General features: G+C 47.0%; 1 protein-coding gene across 1 annotated transcript in view; it reads right to left on the reverse strand.

Moving 5' to 3' along the window:
* Nucleotides 1-16,085, reverse strand: part of med16 (mediator complex subunit 16) — a 20,880-nt gene extending 4,795 nt beyond the window's left edge. The window contains exons 1-10 of the mRNA XM_062556405.1: nt 15,834-16,085; nt 15,516-15,623; nt 14,768-14,937; nt 13,569-14,000; nt 12,747-12,852; nt 12,124-12,279; nt 11,600-11,820; nt 8,468-8,674; nt 7,126-7,336; nt 3,161-3,294 (exon numbers count right to left, since the gene is read on the reverse strand). Of these exons, the coding sequence (XP_062412389.1) occupies nt 3,161-3,294; nt 7,126-7,336; nt 8,468-8,674; nt 11,600-11,820; nt 12,124-12,279; nt 12,747-12,852; nt 13,569-14,000; nt 14,768-14,937; nt 15,516-15,623; nt 15,834-15,972 (1,884 nt within the window). The 5' untranslated portion in view covers nt 15,973-16,085. The remainder of the gene's footprint in view (nt 1-3,160; nt 3,295-7,125; nt 7,337-8,467; nt 8,675-11,599; nt 11,821-12,123; nt 12,280-12,746; nt 12,853-13,568; nt 14,001-14,767; nt 14,938-15,515; nt 15,624-15,833) is intronic.
* Nucleotides 16,086-16,167: the final 82 nt, after the last annotated feature.

Raw genomic sequence — 16,167 nt, forward strand, 5'->3', positions numbered from 1 at the left:
GGGGGGGGGGGGGGGGGGGCTGAAGTTAGGCACAGATTCAACACATATCAAACACAAGATCAAATCAACACTACTGACTTAAACTGTCATATTGTCACTGACTACAAAGAAACATGACTGTTCCATACACAAATATATGAAATTATAATTACACATTATCACCCACTGTTCCATATATAAATACATACATTATGACCCACTGTTCCATATATAATATGTGCATGAAGGCGTGCTCACCTGGTTGGGCAGGTTGGCCATGAGGTAGAGCACGAAGTCTCCCACCCACTGTTCCATATATAATATGTGCATTATGACGGTTCCATATAGAATATGTGCATTAAGGCGTGCTCACCTGGTTGGGCAGGTTGGCCATGAGGTAGAGCACGAAGTCTCCCACCCACTGTTCCATATATAATATGTGCATTATGACGGCTCCATATATAATATGTACATTAAGGCGTGCTCACCTGGTTGGGCAGGTTGGCCATGAGGTAGAGCACGAAGTCTCCCACCCACTGTTCCATATATAATATGTGCATTATGACGGTTCCATATAGAATATGTGCATTAAGGCGTGCTCACCTGGTTGGGCAGGTTGGCCATGAGGTAGAGCACGAAGTCTCCCACCCACTGTTCCATATATAATATGTGCATTATGACGGTTCCATATAGAATATGTGCATTAAGGCGTGCTCACCTGGTTGGGCAGGTTGGCCATGAGGTAGAGCACGAAGTCTCCCACCCACTGTTCCATATATAATATGTGCATTATGACGGTTCCATATAGAATATGTGCATTAAGGCGTGCTCACCTGGTTGGGCAGGTTGGCCATGAGGTAGAGCACGAAGTCTCCCACCCACTGTTCCATATATAATATGTGCATTATGACGGTTCCATATAGAATATGTGCATTAAGGCGTGCTCACCTGGTTGGGCAGGTTGGCCATGAGGTAGAGCACGAAGTCTCCCACCCACTGTTCCATATATAATATGTGCATTATGACGGTTCCATATAGAATATGTGCATTAAGGCGTGCTCACCTGGTTGGGCAGGTTGGCCATGAGGTAGAGCACGAAGTCTCCCACCCACTGTTCCATATATAATATGTGCATTATGACGGTTCCATATAGAATATGTGCATTAAGGCGTGCTCACCTGGTTGGGCAGGTTGGCCATGAGGTAGAGCACGAAGTCTCCCACCCACTGTTCCATATATAATATGTGCATTATGACGGTTCCATATAGAATATGTGCGTTAAGGCGTGCTCACCTGGTTGGGCAGGTTGGCCATGAGGTAGAGCACGAAGTCTCCCACCCACTGTTCCATATAGCAGGGGTTTTCAAAGTGGGTGCCGCGGCACCCTGGGGTGCCGTGACGCATGCTCATCTCTAAGGCTTGATAATTTAATGACATTTTAAAAAGCATTATCCATTTCAAAATTAATTTTATTGCACTATCAATTGAAAACTTACTTGCAGCACAAACAACAATAGGCTACAGTTTGTCGTACTGTGCTGTATGTAGGCTAGCCTACTTATTGTTATTGCCCTACGTAACGTCAACAACAGTTCGTTCGGTGACTTCGTTCGTTATTCCGTAGGCGCAATGGATACGTTTTTAAAGAGAACGCCATGCATCTCCACAGGGACAGACCTCGTAATCTGACCACACGAAATCGGCAAAGAGAAAAGTGAGGCAATATAACGACTCCTCCCTCCAGTATGGGTTCACTTGGGGTGGCGAGGTAACGTGTCCCACACCAGTATGCCTGGTCTGCAGGGAGACGTGGGCTAACGATGGCTACGGCTATTGGGGAAGTTTGCGCTTCAAATACGAGTCCACTTATGCTATGGCCTTTGCCAGCTACTCGCTAACATGAGGACAAATTTACAGAGAACTTTTTATTTTGCAAAGAACTGGCCAACCATGCTACCGGAGATGAGATATTCAAGGTGACAGATGAATACTCGAGGAACAATAATCTTAGCTTGGATAAGTGCGTTAAGTGTGTGCACTGACGCGGCGGCCTCGATGACAGGTCGGATCAAAGGCGTCGTAACGAAAGCTATGCAACAGAATTCTGCCATGGTAGCGACGCATTGCATGGACCTGACGGATGTACTGAATGAAGTCGTAAATATAGTTAATTATGTTAAATCACGTTCCCTTTAAACACGGTTATTCACTGCCCTCTGCAGTGAAATGGGTTCAGGTCAGGTGGTTATCATGTTGTCTCTTCACATCCTGATCACCATTTATTCAAAGTTCAATTAAATGAGTTGAATGAGAGTAGTTCTTTTGAATAAAACAAAAAAAAGATATTAACTTCACCTTATCATAGTAATGCCTATGATAAAAGCAGTGTTGGCCTATCCAACATATCACAAGGTTAAAGAAAATGGCATGAAGTACAAATATAGTACAAAGGATGTTGAGAGTAAAAAGTAAAAAAGAAATTAGGGGTGCCGTGGATGGAGAGAAATATGTTTATGGGTGCCGTATGCCAGAAAAGTTTGGGAACCACTGCCATATATAATATGTGCATTATGACGGTTCCATATAGAATATGTGCATTAAGGCGTGCTCACCTGGTTGGGCAGGTTGGCCATGAGGTAGAGCACGAAGTCTCCCACCCACTGTTCCATATATAATATGTGCATTATGACGGTTCCATATAGAATATGTGCATTAAGGCGTGCTCACCTGGTTGGGCAGGTTGGCCATGAGGTAGAGCACGAAGTCTCCCACCCACTGTTCCATATATAATATGTGCATTATGACGGTTCCATATAGAATATGTGCATTAAGGCGTGCTCACCTGGTTGGGCAGGTTGGCCATGAGGTAGAGCACGAAGTCTCCCACCCACTGTTCCATATATAATATGTGCATTATGACGGTTCCATATAGAATATGTGCATGAAGGCGTGCTCACCTGGTTGGGCAGGTTGGCCATGAGGTAGAGCACGAAGTCTCCCACCCACTGTTCCATATAGAATATGTGCATTATGACGGTTCCATATATAATATGTGCATTAACTCACCTGGTTGGGCAGGTTGGCCATGAGGTAGAGCACGAAGTCTCCCACCCACTGTTCCATATATAATATGTGCATTATGACGGTTCCATATAGAATATGTGCATTAAGGCGTGCTCACCTGGTTGGGCAGGTTGGCCATGAGGTAGAGCACGAAGTCTCCCACCCACTGGATGAGCTGCTGCAGCGACTGCAGAGGAGGACCGTCCAGCACAAACTCCTCCGTCTTCAGGTTGATCATCACCTTATCGATGTCTAACCACACGGGGCCGCACAACACCACCACAGGGGGGGGGGGGGGGGGGGGGGTATGAGGGGGGGTAGGTAGGATATGAGGGGGGCAGGTAGGATAGAAGGGGGGGCGGGGTAGTAATGGGGGGGTAGGTAGGATATGAGGGGGGGCAGGTAGGATAGAAGGGGGGGCGGGGTAGTAATGGAGGGGTAGGTAGGATATGAGGGGGGGCAGGTAGGATATGAGGGGGGCAGGTAGGATATGGGGGGGGGCAGGGTAGTAATGGGGGGGGAGGTAGGATATGAGGGGGGGGCAGGTAGGATATGAGGGGGGCAGGTAGGATATGGGGGGGGCAGGTAGGATATGAGATGACAAGAAGACAAGAGATGGTCACACACAGCATGTTTTAGACAGAAGATGAAGAGTGTTTATTTAGGGTGCTGAATCACAGAGACTACAGGACTAGAACAGAGGGAAGAGAGAAGAGAGAGAGAAGAGAGAGAGGAGAGAGAGATAGAGAGGAAGAGAAGAGGGAGAGGAGAGAGAGGAGAGAGAGGGAAGAGAAGGAAGAGAGAGAAGAGAGAGAAGAGAGGAAGACAGAGAGGAGAGGAGAAGAAGAGCAGTTGTCTGTGCTCGTTAACTAGCTGGGCGTGCGGATCGGATTGGAGCAGAGCGGTTCTCTACTGTGACAGCGCTAAGAGAGACAGACGGGAAGAGAAGTCGTTTACTGCAGCACTCCTGCAGAGAGGAAAGCCCCCGCGCAGTGGGGGGGGGACACCCAAGGCCTTTTACTGCACTAGTGTGTGTGTGTGTGCGTGTGTGTGTGTGTGTGTGTGTGTGTGTGTGTGTGTGGAGTGTGTTTACACACGACAGGCTGTGATGACTGAAGGACGTTTTACTGCAGAAATGCGTGGGTGTGTGTGCAGAGTGTGTGGAGTGTGTGTTAGAAATGCGTGGGTGTGTATGGAGTGTGTAGAGTGTGTGTTAGAAATGCGTGGGTGTGGAGAGAGTTCGCACCAGACGCTGTTATCAATGTGTGTATGTGGTTACATATATGTGTCTATACAGTACCCTCCAGAATTATTGGCACCCTTGGGTAAAGTTGACTAAAAACAGGTATAAAAAATAATCTTTTAGTGATTTATTGTACTCCCACAATGAAAACAATGAGGAAAAATCCACCCTGGAAGGGAAGCAAATTTATTCTGAGAAAAAGGAAAATCTCATAAAGAAATAAATATTTTAAACAAAAAGATATTGCTCACAATTATTGGCACCCCTGAAAAATCTTGTGTACAAAATCTAACAGAAGCATTTTCCCATCTAATTGCAACTTATTTAAGTACATCAGCGTGTCTGTGAACTTTCAGAAGTAATTCATGACATTCTTTTTCACTATGGTATGAAAATAGAGGATTTAGCCTCTGAGTGACTTTAGTCATTTTTCAACATTGGAAAGACAAGAGAATGCACTAAATTTAGATAAAAAGAAAGTGTGTTGACATTTGTGAGTAAGAGATTGTCTATGGAAACATGTCATTTTGTGGAAAATGCCAATATTTCCTTTTAAAATGATGATTAAAAGGTTCTAATCATATGGAAATGTGACAAAAATGCTTGGACAAAGACCCATCTCTATCTTGCCCCCACGTACAGTATGGAGGATGGTATGATAGGCAAACAATTCCATAAGAACCACTGTTGGAGAGTTACAGACAAAGCTATCATCTTGGGGTCACCAAGTCCCCCAAAAAATCTTCAAAAGTGACCTCACTGCTAATAGATTATTTAGATGGCATGTCAGGTTAAAGTCAGTCCAGTCATTTAATTAACAATGTAAATGGCAGGAGTTACTGAATGGTACCATGTCATTGTCTGGGAGTGTGGTCTATTGTCGGATTAAATGAAAATTGCGTTATTTGGCTAAAAACACTTTAGGTGTGTTTGGCGTACATAGAAGAATGACTATACTGAAAAGAATCCCATGCCTAATGAGAATTATGGTGGAGGGGATGTGCTATTGTGGGGCTGTTTTAATTCCCGAAGGCCTTGGAAACCTAATTAAGGTGTATGGTATCATGAACACCAAGAAAAACCTGAACATTTCCAAAGGAAATCAAACAATCTCTGCCAAGACCCTAAAAGTTGGTCATGATTGGATCATTCATTAGGTCAATGAACCAAAACAAATGTCCAGATCAAAACAAATATGGTTTACTGAACACAAAATCAAGCTTCAGACATTGCCATTGCAGTCCCCTGATTTAAACTCCATAGAAAAACAGTGGGGTGAGTCAAAGAGGAGAATGCACCTAGTGTGGACCTAGGAATCTGGACGATCTGGGAAGGTTTTGTAAAGACGAATGGTCTTAAATCCCTTACTTTGTATTCTCCATCTTAATGGGGTGTCAGAGAAGAACATTACAAGCTGTTTTATTGACATAGGGAGGTTTAAGAAGGTGTTTCAAGTAGGGGTGCCAATAATTGTGAGCGACGTGTTTTTGTTAAAAATATTTATTTCTTTATGAGATTTTCCTTTTTCTCAAAATACTTTGCTTCCTTTCAATGTTGGATTTTTCCTCATTTTGTTTCATTGAAACATTACAATAAATCACCAAGGGATTATTTTTTATACCTGTTTTTAGTCAACTTTACCAAGGGTGCCAATAATTCTGGAGGGTACTGTATGTGAGCATCTGTGTGTGTTTTTAAACATATGCCTCTATATGTGAGCTTATCTCCCTCAACAATGGAATTCTCTTCTCTGATTGGCTGATGGGGTGGCCATTAACTTCGTATAACCTGCTACCTCTGAAGTAGTTCCCGTATCACACTTGAAGATTAATTCGCCAAACTCGTTGCGAAGTTTAAATGAACTGTCACGTCGCATCCAAGCTGAAATACAGACGTGCAGAACCATAGTAACATTGTAGCATACGACGGAGGTGGATTGTAGCTAGTTGGATGCCATGTAGGCTACAAAAGTAGCGATCTTTCAAAGTTAAAGTTAATCAGAATCCTGGGATATGCCCGCTTGACAACCGGAGAGATAGAACTAACGACTGGCTTTTGGCCGTAGCAACCAGCCATTTAGAACTAACGACTGGCTTTTGGCCATAGCAACCATCCATTTAGAACTAGTAACGGCAGTTTTGTCCTGCAAGTAGAAAGTTGATATGTGGCGGAAAGTAGTCCCACAGTCAAGACAGTTTTAGCGATGTTAACGGACGCAACGGTGGAATAAAACTATGTTCTAACCATACAGGTTATGAATACAAACGGGAGATAAGCGGGATAACGGCCTTCGAGGTCGACCGGTTCGATGGAAATAATGGCACGGCGGAGGTAACTCCGTCTCCGTGCTTCGCACGTCGCCGGAGTTCTAGACCTCCACCTAGCCATTATTTCCATCGAACCGGTCACCTCGTCGGCCGTTATCCCTTACATATGGGCGTCATATCAGTAAGAACACACTCACCGGTGTCGGTGTTTATATCTCCTCAGTAAGAACACACTCACCGGTGTCGGTGTTCTTGGTGCAGATCTCGGTAAGAACACACTCACCGGTGTCTGTGTTCTTGGTGCAGATCTCGGTAAGAACACACTCACCGGTGTCGGTGTTCTTGGTGCAGATCTCGGTAAGAACACACTCACCGGTGTCGGTGTTTTTGGTGCAGATCTCGGTAAGAACACACTCACCGGTGTCGGTGTTTTTGGTGCAGATCTCGGTAAGAACACACTCACCGGTGTCGGTGTTTATATCTCCTCAGTAAGAACACACTCACCGGTGTCGGTAAGAACACACTCACCGGTGTCGGTGTTCTTGGTGCAGATCTCGGTAAGAGCACACTCACCGGTGTCGGTGTTCTTGGTGCAGATCTCGGCCAGGCGGTCTCCGGGGCTCTTGTCGGGCGTACTGAGCACGTGCGGGCGCAGCAGCGACTTGAGGGTGGAGCTTATGGCGATGAGGAGGAGCTTAGCGTGGAAGTCACAGGCGCGCGCAGCCGTCGCCGACGACAACTTACACAGCGACGCCTTCACCGCCACGATCCGCGTGGAGAGAACCTGACGGAACACGCAGAACAGGAGAACAGTCTTCAACAGGAACTGGCTTTCTTTTAACAGGAACTTGATTTGATCTAGCCTGGGTGCCAGCCGAACTAGCACGTTCCGGCATTGCTCCGTTGTGGCGCCACCATGATTGAACCAGAGCTGTTCGGACCAATCAAATTGTCAGGGCGGGCTTTACACGATGACGGACAGATGATCAACAGTAACATAATCAACCACGTCACCAGAGAGCGCTTGGATTGATGATGATGCTCTAATTGGTTGTAGATCTATCCAAGTGAAGAGGCACTTTTTAAAGGGTACCTGCAGCAGGACCTGGTTCTGCCTCATGTACTCTGAGTTCTGCACGTTCTAAAGGGTACCTGCTGTGGAGCCTGGTTCTGCCTCATGTTCTCCACGTTCTAAAGGTACATGTTGTAGAGCCTGGTTCTGCCTCATCTACCGAGTTCTCCACATTCTAAAGGGTTCCTGCTGCAGGGGCTGGTTCTGCCTCATGTACTCTGTTCTCCACATTCTAAAAGGAACCTGCTGTAGGGCCTGGTTCTGCCTCATGTACTCCACGTTCTAAAGGGTACCTGCTGTAAAGCCTGGTTCTGCCGCATGTTCTTCATGTTCTAAAGGGTACCTGCTGTAGAGCCTGGTTCTGCCGCATGTTCTTCATGTTCTAAAGGGTACCTGCTGTAGAGCCTGGTTCTGCCGCATGTTCTTCATGTTCTAAAGGGTACCTGCTGTAGGGCCTGGTTCTGCCTCATTTTCTTCATGTTCTAAAGGGTACCTGCTGTAGGGCCTGGTTCTGCCGCATGTTCTCCATGTTCTAAAGGGTACCTGCTGTAGGGCCTGGTTCTGCCTCATTTTCTTCATGTTCTAAAGGGTACCTGCTGTAGGGCCTGGTTCTGCCTCATGTTCTTCATGTTCTAAAGGGTACCTGCTGTAGGGCCTGGTTCTGCCGCATGTTCTCCATGTTCTAAAGGGTACCTGCTGTAGAGCCTGGTTCTGCCGCATGTTCTCCATGTTCTAAAGGGTACCTGCTGTAGGGCCTGGTTCTGCCGCATGTTCTTCATGTTCTAAAGGGTACCTGCTGTAGAGCCTGGTTCTGCCGCATGTTCTCCATGTTCTAAAGGGTACCTGCTGTAGGGCCTGGTTCTGTCGCATGTACTCCTCGTGCAGGCGCTCCACCAGGTTGTGCACCATCCCCGGCTGCACGTGCAGCAGAACGTCCCACCAGTCGTAGCCCGTCACCATGCAGTACTCCAGCAAGAACAGCAGGTGGCGCAGCAGCGTGTTCATGTCCAGCATCTGGCCCATAGAGGGAGACACTCGGATCATGTGCAGCTGATGGAGAGAAGAACAGGGGAGAGAGAGAGATGGAGACAACAAAGGAGAGAAACAGATGGAGGGAACCGGGGAGAGAGAGAGATGGAGAGAGCAGGGAAAGAAGAGAGAGAGATGGGAAAGAAGAGGGAGAGATGGAGAGAGCAGGGAAAGAAGAGAGAGATGGAGAGAGCAGGGAAAGGAGGACATTATTATCCTCTGATGAAGCTGGGATGGGACTGTATCAAAATGCCTTCACTACAGCAACAACTAAACCCTTCATGACTTCAGTCTCATTGATGAATAAGAGCAACACAATAGAGTGATAACTCCACCTCATGCACTGAATACAATGAGATATGTGACAGATGTTATTCTCCCATCTACTCACAATCATATATGTCTGCTGCTGACCTAGTAACTTTGCCGTAATGTTGCCGCCACAGCTGCTATGTGAATGCAATCGTGGAAAAAATCCGCACTTGTCGTGATGATCAAGGGAAGTATTACGCGTATTTAAAGCGCCCTAATGTCAATGAACAGTTCTAGCTCTCTAACATGCTACAGGCTACTCCTCCATAGCCTACTCCAGGGGCCTCTCTCAACATCCCTCCTCGATCCTCCATGCTCCTTCCGATCTAACTAGCACTGGACAGACTATCCCACTGTTGCCGCCCCATCATTCTTTAGCTCCACCTTAATACAGATAAGTCCACCTGAATACAGTGAGATTACTCCACCTTAATACAGATAAATCCACCTGAATACAGTGAGATAACTCCACCTAAATACAGTAAGATAACTCCACCTTAATACAGTGAGATTACTCCACCTGAATACAGTGGACAACTCCACCTTAATACAGTGAGATTACTCCACCTAAATACAGTGAGATATCTCCACCTTAATACAGATAAATCCACCTAAATACAGTGAGATTACTCCACCTTAAAGCAGTGAGATTACTCCACCTTAACGCAGTGAGATTACTCCACTTTAACGCAGTGAGATTACTCCACCTTAACGCAGTGAGATTACTCCACCTTAATACGGTGAGATAACTCCACCTTAATACAGATAAATCCACCTGAATACAGTGAGATAACTCCACCTAAATACAGTGAGATTACTCCAGTGAGATTACTCCACCTTAACGCAGTGAGATAACTCCACCTTAACGCAGTGAGATTACTCCACCTTAACGCAGTGAGATTACTCCACCTTAATACAGTGAGATTACTCCACCTTAATACAGTGAGATAACTCCACCTTAACGCAGTGGGATAACTCCACCTTAACGCAGTGAGATAACTCCACCTTAACGCAGTGAGATTACTCCACTTTAATACAGTAAGATTACTCCACTTTAATACAGTGAGATTACTCCACCTAAACGCAGTGAGATAACTCCACCTTAATACAGTGAGATAACTCCACCTAATACAGTGAGATTACTCCAATGAGATTACTCCACCTTAACGCAGTGAGATAACTCCACCTTAATACAGTGAGATTACTCCACCTAAATACAGTGAGATTACTCCACCTTAACGCAGTGAGATTACTCCACCTAAATACAGTGAGATAACTCCACCTTAACGCAGTGAGATTACTCCACCTAAATACAGTGAGATAACTCCACCTTAACGCAGTGAGATTACTCCACCTTAAAGGGATATTCCGCCATTTTTGGAAATACGCTCATTTTCCACCTCCCCTCGAGCAAAACAATCGATATTTACCTTGTTCTCGTTCATCCAGCCATTCTGTGAGTCTGGCGATACAACTTTTAGCTTCAGCCTAGCATAGATCATTGAATCGGATTAGACCATTAGCTTCTCGCCTGCTAGCTTCATGTTTAAAATTGACTAAGATTTCTGATAATTTTCCCATTTAAAACGTGTCTCCTCTCAAGTTAGAAAGTGCAATAAGACCAACTGAAAATGAAACCTGGCATTTTTCTAGGCTGATTTGACATGGAACTACACTCTCATCTGGCGTAATAATCAAGGCAACTTGCAAACGTACCATAGGCGCAGTGATATCGTACACAGCATCTGAAAATAGTCCCCATAGACAACAAGCAGTAGTAGTGCCAGTAGTTTGCCAGGTTTCATTTTCAGTTGGTCTTATTGCACTTTCTAACTTGAGAGGAGACACGTTTTAAATGGGAAAATTACCAGAAATCTTAGTCACTTTTAAACATGTAGCTAGCAGGCGAGAAGCTAATGGTCTAATCTGATTCAATGATCTATGCTAGGCTGAAGCTAAAAGTTGTATCGCCAGACTCACAGAATGGCTGGATGAACGGGAACAAGGTAAATATCGATTGTTTTGCTCGAGGGGAGGTGGAAAATGAGCGTATTTCCAAAAATGGCGGAATATCCCTTTAACGCAGTGAGATAACCCCACCTTAACGCAGTGAGATAACTCCACCTTAATACAGTGAGATAACTCCACCTTAACGCAGTGAGATTACTCCACCTTAACGCAGTGAGATTACTCCACCTAAATACAGTGAGATTACTCCACCTTAACGCAGTGAGATTACTCCACCTAAATACAGTGAGATTACTCCACCTAAACGCAGTGAGATTACTCCACCTTAACGCAGTGAGATAACTCCACCTAAACGCAGTGAGATTACTCCACCTTAACGCAGTGGGATAACTCCACCTTAATACAGATAACTCCACCTTAACGCAGTGAGATTACTCCACCTTAACGCAGTGAGATTACTCCACCTAAACGCAGTGAGATAAATCGAGATAACTCCACCTTAACGCAGTGAGATTACTCCACCTTAACGCAGTGAGATAAATCGAGATAACTCCACCTTAACGCAGTGAGATTACTCCACCTTAACGCAGTGAGATAACTCCAGTGAGATTACTCCACCTTAACGCAGTGCGATAACTCCACCTCACTGCTGGTGCACTGACTGACCTTCCCGTGGTTGTCCACGCCCACCAGGGCCAGGGAGGTCCAGGAGAACTGCAGCGCCTTGAAGTGGACGGTGGGGCCGCCGGGCCGCTGGCGCTTGATGGAGGGTTCTTCGCCCGGGCGCTGCGAGGAACCGGAGGCGGAACCGTAGTACACGCCCATGGTGTGGAGGGAGAGCCGGTGCAGAACCTGGATACTGCCGTCGTGGAACGCCAGAGCCAGGCCTATAGTGGACACACACACACACACACACACACACACAACACACACACACACGACATTAACATCAGTCAGCAATGCTAATAATCAATCAATCAACACCTTACAGACAGACAAACGGTTCCATTCTGTGCCGAGACTGATGCCCTCACCCAGGCCTATGGTGCGCACGCACACACACACACACACACACACACACACACACACACACACACACACACACACACACACACACACACACACACACACACACACACACACACACACACACACACACACACACACACACACACAGAGTCGGTACTCACCCAGGCCAGGGCAGAACTTGGTGTCCGACGCCACCTTGAGGTCGGTGTTGGAGATGGAGATGGGCAGCTTGGGAAGGGCGACGGCCGACACGCGGTCAAGGTCGTTAGTGGCCGAGAGGATGCGCCACTTCAGGATCATCGGCTGCTTCTCGCCCACTGAGAGAGGAGAGATCACAGCACTGTTTAACACACACACTCACGAGCCAATGAGATCACAGCACTGTTCACAAACACACACACTCACGAGCCAATGAGAGATCACAGCAGTGTTTACAAACACACACACACTCACGAGCCAATGAGAGATCACAGCACTGTTCACAAACACACACACACTCACGAGCCAATGAGAGCACAGCACCGTTTACAAACACACACACTCACGATCCAATTAGAGATCACAGCACCGTTTACAAACACACACACTCACGAGCCAATGAGAGAGCACAGCACTGTTTACAAACACACACACACACGAGCCAATGAGAGAGGACAGCACTGTTTACAAACACCGCTCGTGTAAACATTTGATGTGTGTGTGTATGTTGATGTGGGAGTGTCCAGTGTGTGTGTGTGTGTGTGTGTGTGTGTGTGTGTGTGTGTTGCGTAGCGGAGTGACCTACCGGCTGGTGAGCGCTGGTGGAAAATGTTGTTGACAGGAAGTCCTTCCTTCCGCAGTGACCAGCACTCCACTATACTGCCCATCTGACTGGACGCACACAGCAGCACCTACACACACACACACACACAAAAAAACATCTGACTAGAAGCACACAGCAGCACCTACACACACACACACAAAACACCTGACTAGAGACACACAGCAGCACCCACACACACACAAAACATCTGACTAGAGACACACAGCAGCACCCTCACACACACACACACACACACAAAACATCTGACTAGAGACACACCATAGACGTAGACGTAGACACAGACGTAGTGCCTCTCCATGACTGTGTATGTGAGACCAGACGTAGTGACTCCCCATGAGTGTGTGTGTATATGAGACCAGACGTAGTGACTCCGGCTTTGTGGGTTTGTGTGTGTGTGTGTGTGACCAGATGTAGTGCCTCTCCATGAGTGTGTGTGATACGAAGTGACTCCCCATGAGTGTGTGTGTGTGTGTGTGTGTGTGTGTGTGTGTGTGTGTGTGTGTGTGTGTGAGCCTCACCTGTTCGGAGTTCTCCCGCGTGAGGAACTTGAGGTGTGTGACGGCGGGGTACTTGTGTGTGTGTGTGTGTGTGAGCCTCACCTGTTCGGAGTTCTCCCGCGTGAGGAAGTTGAGGTGTGTGACGGCGGGGTACTTGTGTGTGTGTGTGTGTGTGTGTGTGTGTGTGAGCCTCACCTGTTCGGAGTTCTCCCTGGTGAGGAACTTGAGGTGTGTGACGGCGGGGTACTTGTGTGTGTGTGTGTGTGTGTGTGTGTGTGAGCCTCACCTGTTCGGAGTTCTCCCTGGTGAGGAACTTGAGGTGTGTGACGGCGGGGTACTTGTCTCGGCGGACGGGGTCTGTTGTGCAGCGCATGAAGAGCGAGGGCAGCAGCTCGGTGTCGATGCGGCACTTCTCGTTCACCACGCTCACACACACCTTGTAGAACTGCACCGGGGACGAGCTGCTGCCGTCCGTCGCCGCGACGACGATGTTGCCGCCGCCCGTGAAGGCGATGTCGGCGAGCGCCACGCGGCCACGCAGGCGGCACAGGCTCTCGCTGGCGCTCAGCAACGCGCCGTTGGGCTTCAGCAGAGACACGGTCACCAGCCCGCTCACCGTCACCGCCAACCAGCCCTCCATGGGCTTCCCCCCGAACAGCGTCAGCGACGGAGAGAACTTCACGCGCGAGAACTTCTCCCCGAAGTTGGTGGAGCCCGACTGCAAGATAGAGAGACCAAGAGAAGGAAACAATGTTACGTAGTCTGCTATTACCTGCTCATTACGCTATTGTGTATGTTTCTCAGTGTGTGATTTGACCATTCATTCTAAATAAATATTCTCTGATGTAACAATCTCTTGAAGAGACACACAACTTTAAACATGTTGCTGAGAACAAAGGCACAGATCCAGTTAAAGTCTCCAGAGTTGCACTGTGCTCCTCAGAGCTGCTATAGCTCATAGTGATGCTGATGTGAATGCTCCATAGCAATGCTGTTGCTATGCACTGCAGCTAGCTGTGATGCCCTTAAGGAACTGTAAACAAATGGATAATTGTCATCATTTTTGCCGTATTAGGCTACAGTGTGTCATTTTGCTACATTTTTGATGGGTGGTGTGCCGCGAGATTTTTTTGATGTACAGAGGCTCAAAAAAAAGAACACACACTGCCTTAAGGAGTCATCAGTGCTGTTGCAACTGACCTTCTCCACGTGCAGGGCGAGCTTGACGCTGTTGTGTTAGAGCTGTTGTGTACTGACCTTCTCCACATGCAGGGCCAGCTTGACGCTGTTGTGTTAGAGCTGTTGTGTACTGACCTTCTCCACATGCAGGGCCAGCTTGACGCTGTTGTGTTAGAGCTGTTGTGTACTGACCTTCTCCACGTGCAGGGCCAGCTTGACGCTGTTGTGTTAGAGCTGTTGTGTACTGACCTTCTCCACGTGTGGGGCGAGCTTGACGCCGTTGTGTTAGAGCTGTTGTGTACTGACCTTCTCCACGTGCAGGGCCAGCTTGACGCCGTTGTGGAGCCAGGAGAGAGCCACGATGGGGTCTCCGTCCACTGCACTGCTGTGCGTGCTCTCCCAGCTGTTCACCAGATGCTCCGTCATCGCCCAGCACTTGATCTGGCCGTCGCCGTCAGCCGACAACAACCGCGACCCTGAAGATCACACGACAACACGATTACACTTTCATTTAGCACACACCTTTATCCAACCGCAGAACTATTCCTTTAGCACACACCTTTATCCAACCGCAGAACTATTCCTTTAGCACACACCTTTATCCAACCGCAGAACTATTCCTTTAGCACACACCTTTATCCAACCGCAGAACGGGTAAATAAGTTCACATGGGTATAGTCCGTGGTCTAGACTAGGTGGACCTTGGTTCTAAAGAACAGGAGACCTGAATAAAATCTACTCCTAACTTGTGAAACTTTCTCTTGTCTGGAGACAAAAGGATTTTCAGTATTCCAGGTCACAGACCTTGACAGCTGGAAATAATCTGACTCACTTCATGTCCTGAAGAACTATCGCAGAAGCCAGAAGCTGCCCTAATACATCATTCAAGTGTCATTGGGCTTGAATGGCATTGAATGGCTTAGGCATTGAGGTGTCCCTCATTTACAACGAAGACGAGTTTCCAGGGAAAGTTCGTGCTAAAAAAAAAAAAGAAACAATAGAAGGGACAGATAAAAACATTTGAAATGTAAAATGATCAACTGCCGAATCCCACCTGACTGGTCCCATTCCAAGCAGCTGATCACCTCCGTGTGGCCCGAGTTGATGGAGTACACATCCCACGGGTGCTCCGTGTCGATGATATGAATCATGCGGCTAAGATCTGAAATATTAAGACAGCATAATGATCAATCCTCACACTATTAAGCTTTAATGAGCGCCGACGACAGATGAATGTGGACATTTGTAGTCTAAGCAACATTAGTTAACGTCAACAAATGCCGTTTACAAAATGTGCTGAACACAGTAGGACCACCACAGTAGAATACTCATAAATGATGGCAATGCAACAGATACTGGCTGTGAGCGATACCTTTCTCATCCTCTTCACTTTTCAGATCGGTGGTGAACGCGATGAGGTTTCTACATGACCATGCACACACAAGCGGGATAGAAGGGCAATGATTGCTCCTGGGTCTCTTCTCCCACTCGCAAACGTATCCAACTTCCATCTTTTGCTCATGCAAGTTAACTGTAAGTCAATTTGAAAGGAGTAACAATTGAAATATTGCAATAACTGTGAAGCTAACTCTTCATTTGTTTCCCCCTTCTTCGCCGCCTGAGCTTCTTTGCTTTCCTATGTGTTGTGTTTCGATGTTGCCTGGCATTGTGCTTACTAGTGCCACCTACAGACATGGAGTAAAACA

Source organism: Sardina pilchardus, chromosome 15, assembly GCF_963854185.1.
Source record: "Sardina pilchardus chromosome 15, fSarPil1.1, whole genome shotgun sequence".
Taxonomy (NCBI): domain Eukaryota; kingdom Metazoa; phylum Chordata; class Actinopteri; order Clupeiformes; family Clupeidae; genus Sardina; species Sardina pilchardus.